The sequence below is a fragment of the Erythrolamprus reginae genome, chromosome 7 (assembly GCF_031021105.1).
Source record: "Erythrolamprus reginae isolate rEryReg1 chromosome 7, rEryReg1.hap1, whole genome shotgun sequence".
In the NCBI taxonomy this organism is placed as follows: domain Eukaryota; kingdom Metazoa; phylum Chordata; class Lepidosauria; order Squamata; family Dipsadidae; genus Erythrolamprus; species Erythrolamprus reginae.
This window is the reverse complement of record NC_091956.1, coordinates 46,990,515-47,007,773: the sequence shown is the minus strand read 5'-3', so window position 1 is coordinate 47,007,773 and position 17,259 is coordinate 46,990,515. Positions and strand designations below refer to the sequence as shown.

The window sequence follows — 17,259 nt, the reverse complement described above, 5'->3', positions numbered from 1 at the left end:
TTATATTTCGTTATGATCAACATCAGAAGATGATGTTGATTCTGGAAGTCATTAATTTACAAACATACAGGAATTTCTATGTATTATTTTAATGTTTCAAATGATACTCGTCATAATTAATCCCTATTATATCAACCAAACTGTATATTTCAAATTAGGCTACTTTTCAATTCACTTATATATGCAACTCAGCAATACATAAATCACTATCATATTATATAGTGATGCCCCTTATTTTAAAGACTCATACTTTAAGATTCATTAAGATTCATTGATTATTTATTAATAAACTTTCTGCCTGATCATTCTGAATAGGATTGTTATATCTCAGCTAAATCAGCTCAGCTCATTGACTGACTGATTATATTTTATTTTTTATAACAAAAAAGCAAAGTCTTTCTTCAATTTGCTTCTTGGAGATTGCAGGAATATGCCCAATAACTTCCTTAGCAATGATTTCTGAGTGATTTATCAATACATTTTTAGGATGTTTTCTTTACTTCCCAGTTTAGTATACACTCCTAGGAATTCGTGTTGATCTCCCATCTAATATCAGGTCTGATCCTGTTTAGTTTTTTTCAAGTATAATCAAATTATATAAATGCTGCCATCTGGTGTGATAAGTAAAATATCAAGGCAAAAACCAAAACAAACATAAGAGTTAAAAATAAACCAGGGAAAACATCTTTCATAGGTGAAGAATGCCTTTGAACTGCAAGGAGTCTGGCAGCAGCAGAATCTAAGTTAATTTATGTCCAGCAATCTAAGTTCAAGGTGATCAGTTAACAAATTAGGAATTGAACATGTATTCTTAATGTGGGCCATATCTCCAAAAGGGTGGCATTGCTACCTTAACCCAACCAGGTTCTAGAAATACAGTTACTTCTTTATTCACCAAATTATGAACAACATCTACAATCAGCAGCAGGAACGTAAGGTTATCAATGTTCTAAGCATCAAGACCACAGGTCCAGAAGCGGGCTCTATTATTAATATGTCCCCTGCCATTATTTTTGTGATTAGGTCCCCACTTCCATCAATATGGAATTAATCCCTAAACATCTACCTGATTTCTTCAACCCCTCCTCTCAGCACTGCATATTCATACATTCTACTCACAATTATATATTTAAATGCTAGATATATTAATCTAATAATTAATCTAATCTGATGTGATGTATACCTAGATTCTTAAGGTAAGTACCTCTGTTACAAAATTATGTTACTGTTAATATCGATAAGACAGGCACTTGTAAAGATGTTGCCCCTAGCCAGGCTCATTTGCTGGAGAGACGGAGTAACGACACGGACACAAGAGCTGGATTTAAACTGGGTCATTTTTATTAACATAAATTTGCATAATTTATTCATTAAATTTGCATATATTAGCATAAACAAATATGACCCGGAAATGGACCTGCAGGGTCAAACAAATACTTCCGGGGCGGAAATGACGTTATGACAAAAACTTCCTGGGCAACTCATGGGCGTATCTCGATGCAAGTCCAGGTGAGGGACCATTCCATCACCTGCGACCCTGCCATGCTTTGCATGAGGGGGGTCCCACCGGCTAACCCGAATCCGGGAATTAAAGGTGCAGGGCCCAAAGACAGGTTCCCCCCAGCTGCTCAGGCAGACACTCCCTCCATGAGCTTGCGGAGAATCTGTCAATCATCCCCAAAGATGCCCAAGGGAGAACGCGCGGTTGCTAAACCACCCCAGTTTTCCGCCCCTAACCTGCCACGGAGCGGGGGGCAGATCTCTATCTTGGCCCCCCGACTCCCCCCTCTAGCTGCGCCAGCTCACGCAGAGACCGCTGCAGGTCCTGTAAGAAAAATGGCGTTCCCCTGTTCTGACAGGTGAACGCCGTCGGCCCGGTAAAGCCATGGCCGGTCTATTGTGATGAGGGGATGGGCCACTACAACCCCACCTAGTTCCCTAACTGTTTTGCCCAGGGCCCTATTCACTCTACGTCTCGCCCGGTGAATGGCCCTAAGGGAAGAGGCGTCCCTCCACACGATCCTAGGTAGGATCTCCGACCACACCACTTGCGTGGCGGGCCACTCTGCATGAAGCCTTCGCAGGTCTTCGCGCGCCTGGATGATCAGCGCCAGGCCTTCCAGAATGCAAAGGTCATTGCCCCCGAGAAGCAATACCTGCCAGGATGCTGCCCACCCAGACCCAACTGGGCGCGACCCTGGGTAGCCGCCCACCCAGTACTGCCGAGCGCAGCCACAGAATGCTGACCGCCCAGCAACGCCGGTAGGAGACCCTCCCACCGCATACCTCTCCGGCCCGTCCAGGCAACCTTGACCCACCATCCCAAGGACAACTGGGTCCCGATGGCGCTTCTGGCTGCTGAGCGGCCGGCCCAAAATATCATGCCGTGGCCACACAGCAGCGCCGTCAGTTTCGCGTTAGCCTGGGGACCTGCAAGAGGACACACACAGAGAGGTTACCCAGCCTAAGCCCTGCCTAGGATCCTCAGCGGGCCTAACATAACCCAAATATGCTGCTGCCCGCCAGCGGCCGATCTCCTGAATCCGATGGGCTGGGAAACCAGAAAGTGCCGCACTAGTGGCGGCGCCGATACGGAATGAATGCGTTCAATAACCGGCGGGATCCATACCTACCTGGGCCATTGCCCTGGACACTAACACCCAAACTTGGTAATGGGTCAGAGGGGTACCGACCCAATGCCTAAAGAGGTACCCCTGCCCTGACCCCCGTAAGCTACAATAAAGCCGTAGGGCGGCCACCGGACACACCGACTGGTCGGCGGCCGCACTAAGCCGGATACTAACCCCTCTGTGTAGCTGATCCGTCTTAGACTGCCTTACTACAAGGGATACCCCCCCTTGTCTAAAGGCCAGATCAGCATACTGGAAGGCCCGGAGCAGAATGTCAGCCTGAGACGACGCATGGCCTCGCTGACCCTGAGGGCCCCAAAAAACATGACACAAGTCGCTGCCCTAAAAAAGACGGGCCTCATACAAGGAGGCACACAGACTGTCAAAAACCCCTCTAGTCAAAGACAGCCGCTCCACCGTCAGAGCCCGACGAGTGTCACCAGGGGCCCCCGCTTGCTGCCTCATCCTGCCTTCCAGCATCTTCCTGATGCGGAAGTCACCTGAAAAATCTGCAAACCCACCCCGCCTTGGACAAAAAGGCGAGGCCGGCTAACCTGGACCTAAGAGTCCCAACTGACAGGCCACGCTGTCTAAGCTGGATGCAAAACACGGCCAGGCGCTCTACAGGGACAGGCCAAAGTGGGGAACCCCTGCCCTGCCTGAAATCCCCAAACTCCCTACCAGCATGCTGGTATGCCCGCAGGGTGCCGGGCACTACAGATAGGGAGACAGCCCTGGATGCCTCGTCTCTCCACCGCTCGGGAGTCCCCCAAGACTCCAGAGGTGGCCGGGAAACGCTTCTGGCAACTCACGGGCCCACGGGGCCAGGGTCCGAAACCTGGACAGCTGACCACGGGACAAGGCATCAGCGACCCCGTTATCCAACCCGGGGACATGCCTAGCCAAAAACAACGTGTTTAGGGACAAGGACCTGTGCACAAAATGGCGGACAAGCCGCATGACCCTGTCACTCCTAGAGGACAGGGCATTCACAACATGGACAACCGCTAGGTTATCACACCAAAAGTGCACAGTCTTGTCCCTAAACTGCTCCCCCCAAAGCTCTAATGCCACTACTAAGGGGAAGAGCTCCAAGAACGTAAGGTCCTTAACCAACGAAGAGGCACTCCATTCCGGAGGCCACGCCGACCAGCACCACTGGTCACCTAACACTTCCCCGAAACCACAAGTCCCCGCAGCATCGGAGCAGAGCTGCAACTCAGCTTCCAAAAGAAGCTCGCGCCTCCCAAAAGACAAACCATTAAACCTATCCAAGAAATCCCGCCACACGCAGAGGTCAGCCCTGACCCCTGCGCAGAGGCGGGTACGATGATGGGGCAAACGAAGCCCCCTCATCGCGTTGTACAATCGTCTCGAAAAAGCTCTGCCGAGAACAACCACCCGACAGGCAAAGTTAAGAATCCCTGCCAATTCCTGAAGCTGCCGTAGGGTAACCTTCCTGCAGCCCAGAACCTCATCGAGCTTTCCTCTGATCTTGAGCAACTTCTCCAGGGGCAATCTAGAAGATTGCTCCTCTGAGTCCAATTCAATACCCAGAAAGATAATCCTGGTGGCGGGGCCTTCGGTCTTCTCAGAGGCTAAAGGCACCCCTAACTGAGCACAAAGGGCTTCGAAGTCCCGCATTAGAGCAAAACATTGCTCCGAATGCGCAGGCCCCGCCAACAAGAAATCATCAAGGTAGTGAACGACCGTACCCAGACCACTGTGCCTCCTGAGCGCCCACTCCAAAAAGGTGCTAAAACTCTCAAAAAGAGAGCACGAGATAGAGCAACCCATAGGCAAAGCTCTCTCCACATAATAGCCACTCTCGAAATGGAAGCCCAACAGCCCAAAGTCATCTGGGTGTATGGGGAGGAGCCGGAATGCCGACTTAATGTCACATTTACCCATAAGGGCTCCCACCCCACACCTCCTTACCATAGTTACGGCTGCATCAAAGGATGCATACCGGACTGAACAAAGCTCATGAGGAATGAAGTTATTCACTGACTCCCCTTTTGGAAAAGACAAATGGTGAATCAACCTAAATTCACCACTCGCCTTTTTGGGGACCACACCTAAGGGAGACACACGAAGATTCGGGAAGGGCGGCTCCGGGAAGGGCCCGAGGACCCTGCCCTCGGCCACCTCCCTCCGAATCTTCTCCCTAACAATGTCTTCATGACCAACAACCGACCTAAGGTTGTTGGACATGAAGGCCCTCCTAACACCCATATAAGGGATCCTAAATCCCTTCGAGAATCCTAGCAAGAGAGCGGCCGCTCTCGAGCGAGGGTGGTAGTCACCCAACCAACCCTCAAGCACTTGTAAATTGATTGGACTGGGCCCCTTTACCCCCAACAGGTGGGGGAGGCTTTGGGGGACCCCCGCCCTTCTTTTCTGCCCCCTTCTTGGGGCGGGGACACACGGCTGAGGAATGGTTCCCCCCACAATTCCCGCATGCGTGACGAAACCTGCAAAAGGGACGAAAACACGCCCCTTTTGCGGCGAACTCGTGGCACACCAGGGAGGCCCCCTTTCCTGCTCCACCCGCCGCGGCCTTGGCCGGCGCGGGCGTCACGGGCTCCTCTTCCATAAAGTGACCGCTGTCGGTCCTATCACATCCTTCCTTACCGGACATATGAGTGGCCTGGAACCACAGGTCCGGGACCACCATATCCCAGGGCAAGTAGGGGTCATGGGCGATACGCATCCTAAACCCCTTATCGTAATGCCTCCAGATCGTACCTGCGTACTCAAAGTGGGCTCTTGCTATTAGATCTATGTATTTCAGCAAGGCAGCGGCCCTACACGGCTGCCTCTGAATCACTACCGAAGCGAAGGTCAAAAAAGCGTACAGCCAAGAGCTGAAACACTTTGTGACCTTCGTTTTTTTAACCTTCTCCCCAGGCACCACCTCCTTGTCCTGCTTGGGGACCTCCCTATTTAAAAGGGAGAAAAGGTCGACATATTCCCCCCGCCAGATTGCTTCCTTCACAGAGGGATGGAGATGATAGCCCAATGGTGTCGCGGGCAACCCACAAGGGATGGCCCCAGGCTTGATACTGGTGAACGGGTCCCACACCGTGGTGGCCCCCGTCCCCAGCAGTCCAAGCCCCGGTGGGTACACCAAAGGGGGCGGTGGCATAATGGCCGGCTGAGGAGGGATCCAACCCCCCACCCCTGCCCCAGGTGGGAAAGATACCCCTGGCGCCACCGCCGGCGGGGCCGGCGGGGACCAAACCTGCCCACATGTGCCCGCAGTGGCCCTCAGAAAGCTAGTGCCACTCCCCAATGCAGGCGGGATAAACCCGGGACCCTGCACGGGGAGGAGCGGTGTAGTACCAGAGTGTGGTGCAACCTCACCTGCCCCATAAGGGGTGGAAGCCATCCAAGGGGGGGCCCATCCTGGCTGGGCCCTGGAATGATGACCACTGCCCCGACTGGGCCATCTGCCCGGTCTGGGCCATCTGCCCGGTATGGGCCCTCTGCCCGGTATGGGCCAGCTGCGCGGTGTGGGCCAGCTGCCCCTCCTGGACTGGCTCCTCTTCGGGGTCGGAACCCCATGCTGCGGAGGCAGTCATGGGAAGCTCCTCCGGGCCTTCTCCTGACCGCCACCGCTCCAGCTCATCGAGCCTCTCCAGGACCCTGGCCCAGGAGAGAGAAGGAGAAACCTCGGTTTGAAGGACCGTGGGCATAAATCCCCCCCCTGCCGCCGGGACCACCCCCGGGGGCCCCTCCGCCGCAGCCCGAGCCCGGGCAGAAGGCCTAGCAGCCCTCCTAGGCCGCACCACAGGTTGGGCCGGGAGGGCCTGAGCTTGCCGCTTTTTAGGGGCCATTGAACAATGTATTGTGTTTCTGTTATTAACAATAGACAGAAGAAGGGGGGAGGGCGGGACCAACCCCCAAGGACCCTGCACCCACTAAGCAAGGCCTACCCTATGCAGCAGGCCTCGCAAATGCAACTCCCAGGAGGCCAATCCTCCACCCCTCTCAACAGTGGCAGCAAGGCCCCACCACCAGGCCTTTTATAACCAAGGCCGCCCGCCCCCCCAGGAACCCACGCGGGCCCGCGAGGCCACCGGAGGGCGGCACCCCCCCAACCCCCAACCCAGGGGCAACGGGGCTCCAAACCAGAGCGGAGCCCAGCCGATGCTGGCTCCGCTGTTCGCAGAAGGCCTTTCGCCAACAAAGCAGGCCACAAAATGGCGGCTCGCACGAGGCCGCACACAAAATGGCCGCCGCGAGCAGACTGACAAATGTCTGCTCGTGGCTGATGTCCGAGGCGAAAAGGCTGAGCCTCGGCCTGCTCGCCCTCATATAGTGCGAGCAGGCCCCGCCCGGACCAATCAGCAGCCAGGCCTGTCAGGCCTGAACTCCCGAGCGAAGTCTCGCCTCGCGAGACTTCGCTCGGGATCCAAAATGGCGGCCGCCATGAGGGTCCGGTGTCTCCCGGTCCCTCCAGCAAAGCCTGCTGCCGGGTAAGTCCGGCGCCGCTATTCTCTGTCATACAAGAGAAGATTTATTCCTGCGGTTTAAATGTATTATCTGACTAGGGCAAAGCCCTCTTTGATTTTTGCTTTAGAAAAACAACTAATATGCATCTATTTTACTGGGCTTTTACACTTTAACTAATTTTACTATTATTTCCAAAGCTGTATTAACTGTCTTTAGTACTCACTGAGGTAGAAAAATAAATATAAATGAAATAAATTGCTAATAAATGTTTATTTCTGAGAAACAAAAATTAGACACTGTGATCAGATTATGATTCTTTGTTAAAATATCTTTAGGCTAAAGTAAAATGCATTCTATTATAAATCCATAGGGGCAAATGTTCAAAAAGGAAAGTTTTTGGAAACTCCATTGCATGCAGCTGCAAGGCTACCTAATACTGAAATAGTAAACATGCTTCTTGAATTTGGAGCAGATATAAATGCCAAAAATTCAGATTTTGAACGACCCATAGATGTTGCTGTTTCAAGCAGCTTGGTGGAAAAAATACTGCTATTACATGAAGGTAAAGTTTATATTTATTCTTTCTTTGTTGCTATTAGGTTGCTATTGGGTTTTGGAGAGTAGCATCAAGCCCAAGCTGCTGCTTTTTCTCTTTCTCAGTCCTGAGGAAGCACATACATTAGATGAGGGGAGAATAATGTTCCATCCTTTTGTCTGACTACAGCAGATTGTAAGCTTCACTTTCCCAGATAATACTTTAAAAAAAAACCACATAAATCTATATTTTCTTCTCCAAATCATTCAAAGTTTTGTTGAACTTTGCAAACATTCCTTAATTTTCAGTAAGGAAAAGTTTCCTTACTGAAAATATGTACAGTATACAGTATGTATATATCGTACCATGTCATATTATCTCAGTAAAACTGTCAGTACATCCAAGAAATCTATTCAATTAAAATGTCTGTTTGAATATGTGATAAAATTATATAATGTAATAAGTACAAAATGTACATTCTTGAGAATACTACCTAATACTACCTAATGTCCTTTTTTATTCAATTGCAGTTACTCCGTGTTCTCTTTGCCAGCTGTGCCGACTACGAATCCGAAATTATATAGGAAAGTCTAGATTGCATCTTGTACCACAACTTCAACTGCCAAACATTTTGAAAAAATTCTTACAGTACCAATAAAATAGTGAATCATATTTCAGAACTTAAAGAAATATGCTACAATATGTTACACATGAAAATTATATTAGGGAGCAGCCTAAACGAGCTTGCCTGCACATTAAAATCATGCCAAACATAATTTGGAATTCCTTGAAGTATTATTAAAATGAAATATAAATGTGCTCATATTTTACAGAACTATACAAATCCTTTGAAAAAAATATTTTGGAATGCAAGGTAATATGTGTGACGCGGGGGTGAAATGCTCCCAGTTTGCTCATGCTACTTGGTCATGAAAGGAGTGCAAGGCTCCGCCCACATTCCCAGATGCCGCCATTTGGATTATTTTACCCTCACAGAGGATCAAAGGACCCAAATGGTGGCATCCGGGCAGGTGGGCAGAGCCTTGTTCTCTCTTCGCAACTGGCTCTCTGATGACTGACAGGCATGAGTGAACTGGGAACATTTCACCCCGGTGCGAAGGCCTTTTTTTAAATGCTAAAAGTAACCAAATATTTAAGAAACTGCTTCCAACCATTTCCATTTAAGTAGTGGCTCTACATGCACACGCATGCAGACAGACAAAGGAGCAACATATAACAAATCTATTATTTAAAATAACTAAAAACCCTTATTAAAAACCAAACATACACACAAATATACCATGCAAAAATTGTATAGGCCTGGGGGAAATGAATATCTCAATTCCCCCATGCCTGACAACAGAGGTGGGTTTTGAGGAGCTTACGAAAGGCAAGGAGGGTGGGGGCAATTCTGATCTCTGGGGGGAGCTGATTCCAGAGGGTCGGGGCTGCCACAGAGAAGGCTCTTCCCCTGGGTCCCACCAAACGACATTGTTTAGTCGATGGGACCCGGAGAAGGCCAATTCTGTGGGACCAAACTGGTCGCTGGGATTCGTGCGGCAGAAGGCGGTCCCGTAGATATTCTGGTCCGATGCCATGAAGGGCTTTATAGGTCATAACCAACACTGTGACTGGAAACTGATCGGCAACCAATGCAGACTGTGGTGTTGGTGTGACATGCGCATACCTACGGAAGTCCATGATTGCTCTCTGCATTCTGCACGATCTGAAGTTTCTGAACACTCTTCAAAGGTAGCCCCATGTAGAGAGCGTTACAGTAGTCGAGCCTCGAGATGATGAGGGCATGAGTGACTGTGAGCAGTGACTCCCGGTCCAAATAGGGCCGCAACTGGTGCACCAGGCGAACCTGGGCAAACGCCCCCCTCGCCACAGCTGAAAGGTGTTTCTCTAATGTGAGCTGTGGATTGAGGAGGACACCCAGGTTGTGGACCCTCTCTGAGGGGGTCAATGATTCCCCCCACAGGGTGATATACGGACAGATGGAATTGTCCCTGGGAGGCAAAATCCACAGCCACTCCGTCTTATGAGGGTTGAGTTTGAGTCTGTTGACACCCATCCAGACCCCAACAGCCTCCAGGCACCGGCACATCACATCCACTGCTTTGTTGACTGGACATGAGGTGGAGATGTAAAGCTCACCCCATGCCCTTGGATGATCTCGCCCAACGGTTTCATGTAGATATTAAATAGATTATATGCTGCAACGTCCTGCCTCTTGGCGACTACTTCAGCTTCAACCACAACAACACAAGAGCACACAACAGATTTAAACTTAATATTAAGTGCTCCAAACTTGACTGTAAAAAATATGACTTCAGTAACCGAGTTGTCGAAGCGTGGAACTCATTACCGGACTCCCTAGTGTCATCCCCAAACCCCCAACACTTTACCCTTAGATTATCTACAGTTGACCTATCCAGATTCCTACGAGGTCAGTAAGAGACGAGTACAAGTGCACTAGAGTGCCTTCCGTCCCCTGTCCTATTACTCTCCTATATCTCCTATACCTTTCTTCTATTCCTATATCTCTTCTTCTATTCTTTCATTAATATGTTCTATTACTATATCTTCTTTTCTATTCTTTCTTAGATATATTTTACTCTGAGTATCTCCTCTATAACCTTCATCATGTATTTTTCTGTGTGTGTGTGCGTGTGCGTGTGCGTGTGTGTGTGTGTGTGTGTGTGTGTGTGTGTGTGTGTATATATATGACGGTCTTGGTATATTCGGGTTTCTTCCCGTGTAGGATTTGGAAATTTCTGGCGACGTTTCGATGAGGTCTCACTCGTCATCTTCAGGCTGGTGTTTCTGTCCTTCTTCTCAGGTGAACACTGCCAATATATACCAAGACCGTCATACCTGTACCCGTGAAAATCTACGAAAACAAATATATATATATATATATGTAGATTGTTCTGAATTCGGGTTTTGCCCTGTGTAATATTTTGCATGTCTATGCGACGTTTCGGTGAAATCACATTCACCATCATCAGGCTGAAGTTTTAAGCTTCGTGGTGCTGTAAATATGGAATGTTTGTAACTGCCATTTCTTCCTTATATATAGTGTTGGGGGTGGAGATTTGGTTTGAATGTAGCAAATAGATTGGGTGACTATGTTTTAGTGATTTGATTGGTTGGTGGAATCACACTTACTTGAAAGATTGATATGGTGATTATTCTGATATGTTTTTTTGTTTAAGGCTGGTTTCCAAATCTCTGGTAGGCGGGACGTATCATCTCTTTTATTCATGCATAGGGGGCGTTTCTCAATCTCTATAGCTTCTCTAGTAATTCTTCTGTATAAATTTTCTGTTTTGGAAAGTAATTTAGTTTTTTCAAAGTCAATTTCGTGCCCTGTTTTTTTAATGTGCTGGACAAGGGAGGAAGTCTTTTCTTCTTTTTTAACTGCATTCACATGTTCTGCAATGCGTTGGCTCACTCTTCGATTGGTTTGTCCAATGTATGTGGCTGCACATGTTTTGCAAGGGATTTCATAATTCTTGATCTTGATTTTGTAACTCTTTGGAATGTTTGCGGGGGAAGTTGGTATTACTGTCGAGTAGTGGGAAGCCAGTGGAAGCGAACAAGTAGTGCCTGTGGTCAGTAGATCATTGACTGCCATTGTGGTGAAATTTAGAGATGAGCGTCCTCATTCCTTTTCCCTACAAGTGTGAAGTGCATGCTGTAATATGCCACCTGAATGCTAAGGGCATGAATGCTGCTGGGATGAGTGCCCAAGATTGGTGCACGATGGGTGCCCAAGATTTTTCTCGCCGATTGCTCAGTTTTGAATTTTTTGGCTGAAGGAAAATGGATATGGCACCACTGCATTAATTGACATTTGGTCTCTGGAATATAGTGATAAGCCCAAGTTTCATCTCTTGACACTATAAGATGAGAAAAGCCTTGCCTTCAATCTCAAAACGGTCAAGAAATTCTCGGGCAGCATTGACTGTTGATTTTGTGTGCTTTAATAAGCATCTTGGGCACCCATCGCAGCAGCGTTCATGCCCTTAGCATTCAGGTAGCATATTACAATGCACACTTCTCCCTTGGAGGGAAACAGAATGAGGAGACTCATCTATAACCTTCACCATAACTCCAGTTGATGATCTACTGACCACTGGCACTACAGTGGAACCCCGACATAAGAGCTGCTCTACTTAAGAGCAACTCGAGATAAGAGCTGGGAGGGGAGAGATATTTTTGTTCTACTTACAAGCCCAAATTCGAGATACAAGCGCCAAGGAGCTGTCTCCTGAAGCCAAACGCTAACTTCCGCGTTCGGCTTCAGGAGACAGCTGCGAAGCGGCGCGCGTGTTTTAAAAGGTTGCAGCCGGCCTGGGGGGCTCGGGGGGGTGCTTGCAGCTTTCTTTCTTGCTCTTTTTCTTTCTCTCTTTTACCTTCCCTTCCTCTATTTCTTCTTTTCTTTCTCCTTCCCACCTTCTTCCCTCCCTCCCTCCCTTCACTCATTCCTCTCTTACTCTCCCCTTTCATAAGTTTCCTTGCTTCCTTCCTCTGTTCCTGTCCCTTCCCCCTTTCTTTCTTTCTTTCTTTCTTTCTTTCTTTCTTGCTCTTTTTCTTTCTCTCTTTTACCTTCCCTTCCTCTATTTCTTCTTTTCTTTCTCCTTCCCACCTTCTTCCCTCCCTCCCTCCCCTCATTCCTCTCTTACTCTCCCCTTTCATAAGTTTCCTTGCTTCCTTCCTCTGTTCCTGTCCCTTCCCCCTTTCTTTCTTTCTTGCTCTTTTTCTTTCTCTCTTTTACCTTCCCTTCCTCTATTTCTTCTTTTCTTTCTCCTTCCCACCTTCTTCCCTCCCTCCCTCCCTCCCTTCACTCATTCCTCTCTTACTCTCCCCTTTCATAAGTTTCCTTGCTTCCTTCCTCTGTTCCTGTCCCTTCCCTCTTTCCTTCCTTCCTTCCCACCCTCCGTCCATTCATTCACCCATTCCTCTCTTGATCGCTTAAAGCCGGTCCCTGGTGCAAAAAGGGTTGGGGACCTCTGTCCTACAGGATTGGGTGGCAGAGAAGTTGAACATATGTAAATTTAAAAGTTTAAGAAAGTTTACAAGTTAAGTGAAAGAAACTTCATTATTCATTTATATGTACATGTACATTTCTTCATTAAAAACATGTCTTTCTGCATAATTTAGACTAACTTTGTGAGTTTTTTGAGGGCTGGAACCAATTAAAATTATTTACATTAATTCCTATGGGGAAAAGTCGTTCGAGATAAGAGCTGCTCGACTTAAGAGCCCAGGTCCGGAACGAATTAAACTCGTATCTCGAGGTACCACTGTACTCGTTTTCTTCTGCTGGCTTCCCACTACACGATAATACCAACTTCCCCCATGAACATTCCCCACCAAAGCTACGTGCCTTGTAACCTTATTTTCCAGATAATCCTCCTAAGTGCTATTGCTATTTCCAGAAGACTATATATTGCACTGCAAATTGTAAATTCTTTTTGAATATCTTTCTTTCTTTCTTTCCTTTCTTTCTCTCTCTCTCTCTTTCTTTCTCTCTCTCTCCCTCCTTCCTTTTTCTTTCTCTTCCTTCCTTCCCTCCCTCCCTCCCTCCCTTCCAGTATTGCAATGGCACTGTAGAGAAAGATAAATAGGATTTCAAATAAATTAATGCTTCCAATCCTTCCCATATTTCTTCTCTGTATAAATTCCCCAACTTGTGATCCCAAGGTCACAAGTAGCTTTCCAGTTCCAGACCAATTTGTTTCTTAAACGGCAACTGAAATTGGAGTCTATTAAGCACAATAAGATTGGGAGTGATTATGCTAATTTTATTTAATAATTTAATTGCAATATATATATATATATATAGGTAATCCTTGAGATACAGCTGTAACGAAGCCTGCCCATTACACTTGCAAGTGGTGATGGCCATTAAGTAAGATGGCCTTGTTTAACAACTGTAATCTCCATGCCCTCCCCGATGTGGCCATTAAATCAACACCTGGGTTATTAAGCAAAGGTGGGGGAGCATTGGGAGGCCTAACATATGCTCAGGCCTGCTTGCTCTGGGTCTTCTGCTTGCCCTGGGTCTCTTCCCACCCCTACCCCCATTCTCAAGACAACTTGTGCTCTGCTTGCTGTCCCCTGAATATCTCCATACTTCTCATGTTGGAGAAAGAGGTTGCACCATGCATCCCAGAAGTGGCCATCATTTTGTCCACTGCTTTCACAAAGCCATGGGCAAGGGACAAACAATTCCATTTTGTTTCTTAATGTGATCTGCAAAGCCTAATCTGGAGATCTTAAAAAGCTAAGTGTACAAAGGATGATGGGTATGTGAAGAATAGGCCCAAGGCCCATGTGGCCCCATTGGGGTGGGATGGTGGTGGGGAGCACTGGAATATCACTGATGTTGTGCGTAGTGGATCTGCAATGGCCATAACTTCTAAACAGGGTCATAACTTTGTCTGTCATAACTTTGAACAGGCATTAAGTAATAAATCTAGAAGGGTATTTTTAAATTTAAATAAAATTAGATAATTCAGTGTTTTCCTAGGTATGCCCATTTTCTGCTATGTGACCCAACATTTGGCCTAATAAATTATTCATAAGAATTAGTTTAGTTGCAAAAGATTCACTTACTTCATTTGAAAAAAAAAATATGCAGCTCTTAGTAGCAGGTTGCCTATTTAAATAACTGCTGTTCCCAGAGAAGCTACTTTCTTCTATGTTCCTACTGCAATTGAAAGAACGAGAGATTAGCTGCTTTTTAGTGGATTTTTGATCTTTTAAGAGCTAGAATGGAATGATCCTACAGTATATTCATGCCTTTAAAAATTTCATGAAATGCTATGTAAATAATAACGTAGACGGGGAATAGGGGAAAATGTCTAAAACTTGTAAATTTTGCATAAAATCTGTTGTTTAGTTTAATTATTGTTTGATATATTCTGAGTAAAGTTGAATGACTGTCAAAGTGTTATGTACATTTTCTTTTTTTCTTTCTCTAAAACTGATATACATATATAAAACTTGAAATATGCTTAAACATATATATGTGTCGTTTTTATTTCAACACTTCTCTATATGTACTTGATGAAGGCCTACTATTGTAAATGTGTTTGTTTTTCTTTTGTGATCTAGCCTCTAAATGTCCTGGCATCACCCAGGAAATATCAGGACAAAACAGGGATTTAACTACTATTGCTTTAGTCATTATATAGTGCGGCTTCTGGAGGCCCAAAATGATTGCATTAGGCGTATAAGATGCCCCGACATTTTCTCCCTCTTTTAAGAGGGAAAAAGGTGCATCTTACATTCCAAAAAATATGGTAATTTTCAAATGTATTGAGATTATGTGATGTGGGGCTGTTAAAGAATTATGACTCCTTTGGTTTACATTGTATGAAAATTCCAAGGAATATTTCTCAATTGCCATAAGTATAACATTGAAACAGAACATCAAATCCAAGCCCTTATTCCAAGCAGGAATTCAAATCCAATTGGAATCTGTTTTGCTGTAATTTAAGATCACCATTCTGTACTCTGGACTAAGAGCAAGAACAGATCTTTACTTTCTTCCATGTGACATTCTTCCAGATGTTTGAAGACTGCTATCACATCACCCTCAGTCATCTTTTCCCAAGGTAAAATGTTCACAGCCTGTTCAATCTCTCTTCATAAGTTTTAATTTCTCATTACCCAACTTAGAATTTCCGCTATTATTTTCCTGAATTCTTGAAATATAGTGCCAGAACTGGATAGATAATTCAGGATGAAGTCAGACTAATGCAAAAATGAGTATAAAAGTTACATCCCATGATTTAGAAATTATACTTTAATTGATGTAAAATAAAATTACATTTGCTATTCATAGCCACTTCCCTACGTTTGTCAATATTAAGTTTGCAACAAATGTTATTCCAAAACCTTTTCACAATTATTGTTATCAGAACAGATATATTCCATCTTAAGCTGAGGTTGAGAGCTGGGAAGCTGATAACCTGGCCCGAGCACTAACCACATGATGAGGTCCCAATATTCACCCCAGCCCTTGCCAATCTAGCAATTAGAAAGCATGGAAATGTTGGTAGATAAATACTGGTAGGCTTCGCTTCAGTGGGAAGGATACTGCATTTGATATTTTCATACTGGCCACATGATGATAGGAATGTCTCTCAGACAACACAGGTTCTCTCGGCTGAGAATCAGATAAGCACTGCTCCCATCAGTTGGTCATGACTATATGGGGAAATTTTAATACTTTATCTTGTACATCTACTTTTGATTTATGTTTCTTATAAGGAGAGCTTTGCACATATCTCTATTAGTTCTTGTATGGACAGCCCATTACTTCCTAGCAAGGTAATTTTGGATTGGATTTTTGTTGAGTAGGTTATGAGTAGTGTTGGGCGAACCAAATTTGCATATTTCAGGTTCGGTGTTTGGCATACTGAACCCGAACCTGGACTTTTAAAAAAATCTGTGTTCAGTTTAGGCATTCGAAGGAACTCCATGATACACCAATCAACAGCCATGTTGTAAGCCGAAGCCATGCTGTATCCGGGCAGGAAACACAAAGACTGGCTGTGATTGGCCATGCATCCTGCTTGCCAGTGATTGGCCAGCTGGAAGCATGGCTGTGATTAGCCTGGCGGGACACTTAACCCTACCTGTATAAAAGGCAGGACCATGCGCTCCTGCACCATTGAAAGAACTCTGCGTTAGGGACAGTGCTGTTGCTGCTGCTGACAGGGAGAGATAGGTTGGGAAAATTTCTAAGGGCAGATCATCTAGGCTGCATCTGGTGGCGGCTGCCAGTGAAAGGGGACATATCTCAACTGTGTCTTCCAAAGGTCACATCACCTAGGCATCCAAGACAAAAAAAGGGAAGAATGGGGGGGGGCAGTTTCCCTGCATCTTGGGCTGGCTGCCACTGAAAAGGGGCATATCACCACTATGCCATTTTCTTCCTGAGGGCAGATCCAGCTAGCCATCCAAGATAAACAAAGTGAAAGACTTTGGTGTGGCCTGCTTCGCTGCATCTTGGGCTGGCTGCCACCAAAAAGGGGCATATCCCAACTGTGCCATTTTTTTCCTGAGGGCAGATCCAGCTAGCCGTCCAAGATAAACAAAGCGAAAGACTTTGGTGTGACCTGCCTCGCTGTATCTGGGGCTAGCTGCCACTGAAAGGGGAACCATACTTGCATAGTTCTGGTACATGCCATTTGCACGCTCTGCCACCAGTCCCTGAAGCGAGGGAGAGGTGTTAATAATCTCAGCACCACCTGCATGACCAGGCACCTGAATACAAAACATGAGCTTCGGTGGCAGCAATACCTTCAAAGTATTCAAATGCCTGGGTCTTCCTCTTCTGCTATGGCTGCCTCAGCCCCTGCCACTGCCTCCCCAACAACAAGGCCACCACACTGTCCCCAAAGGGACAGTGTAGGATCACCACCATCACCACCTCCACCAACAGCAGCAGCACCAGCACCACCACCATCGCCAAGCCTGTCCATACCATCGCAGGGAAGCTTTCAGATGTCCATCCCTCAAACTTTGGAGAGAAAGCGGACGTTCGGCCCATCTCACCCACGAGCCCAGGCCCTTAATGCCAGCATTTCAAAGCTGCTGGCATTTGAAATG

The 17,259-nt window shown here is 46.6% G+C and overlaps 1 protein-coding gene across 2 annotated transcripts in view; it reads left to right on the top strand.

Moving 5' to 3' along the window:
• ASB5 (ankyrin repeat and SOCS box containing 5) overlaps positions 1–8,954 on the top strand; it is a 75,868-nt gene extending 66,914 nt beyond the window's left edge. For both annotated transcript variants that reach the window (XM_070757453.1, XM_070757452.1), the window contains 2 exons: positions 7,459–7,650; positions 8,154–8,954. In XM_070757453.1, coding sequence (XP_070613554.1) covers positions 7,459–7,650; positions 8,154–8,281 — 320 coding nt within the window. In that variant the 3' untranslated portion in view covers positions 8,282–8,954. The remainder of the gene's footprint in view (positions 1–7,458; positions 7,651–8,153) is intronic.
• The last annotated feature ends 8,305 nt before the right edge of the window (positions 8,955–17,259 follow it).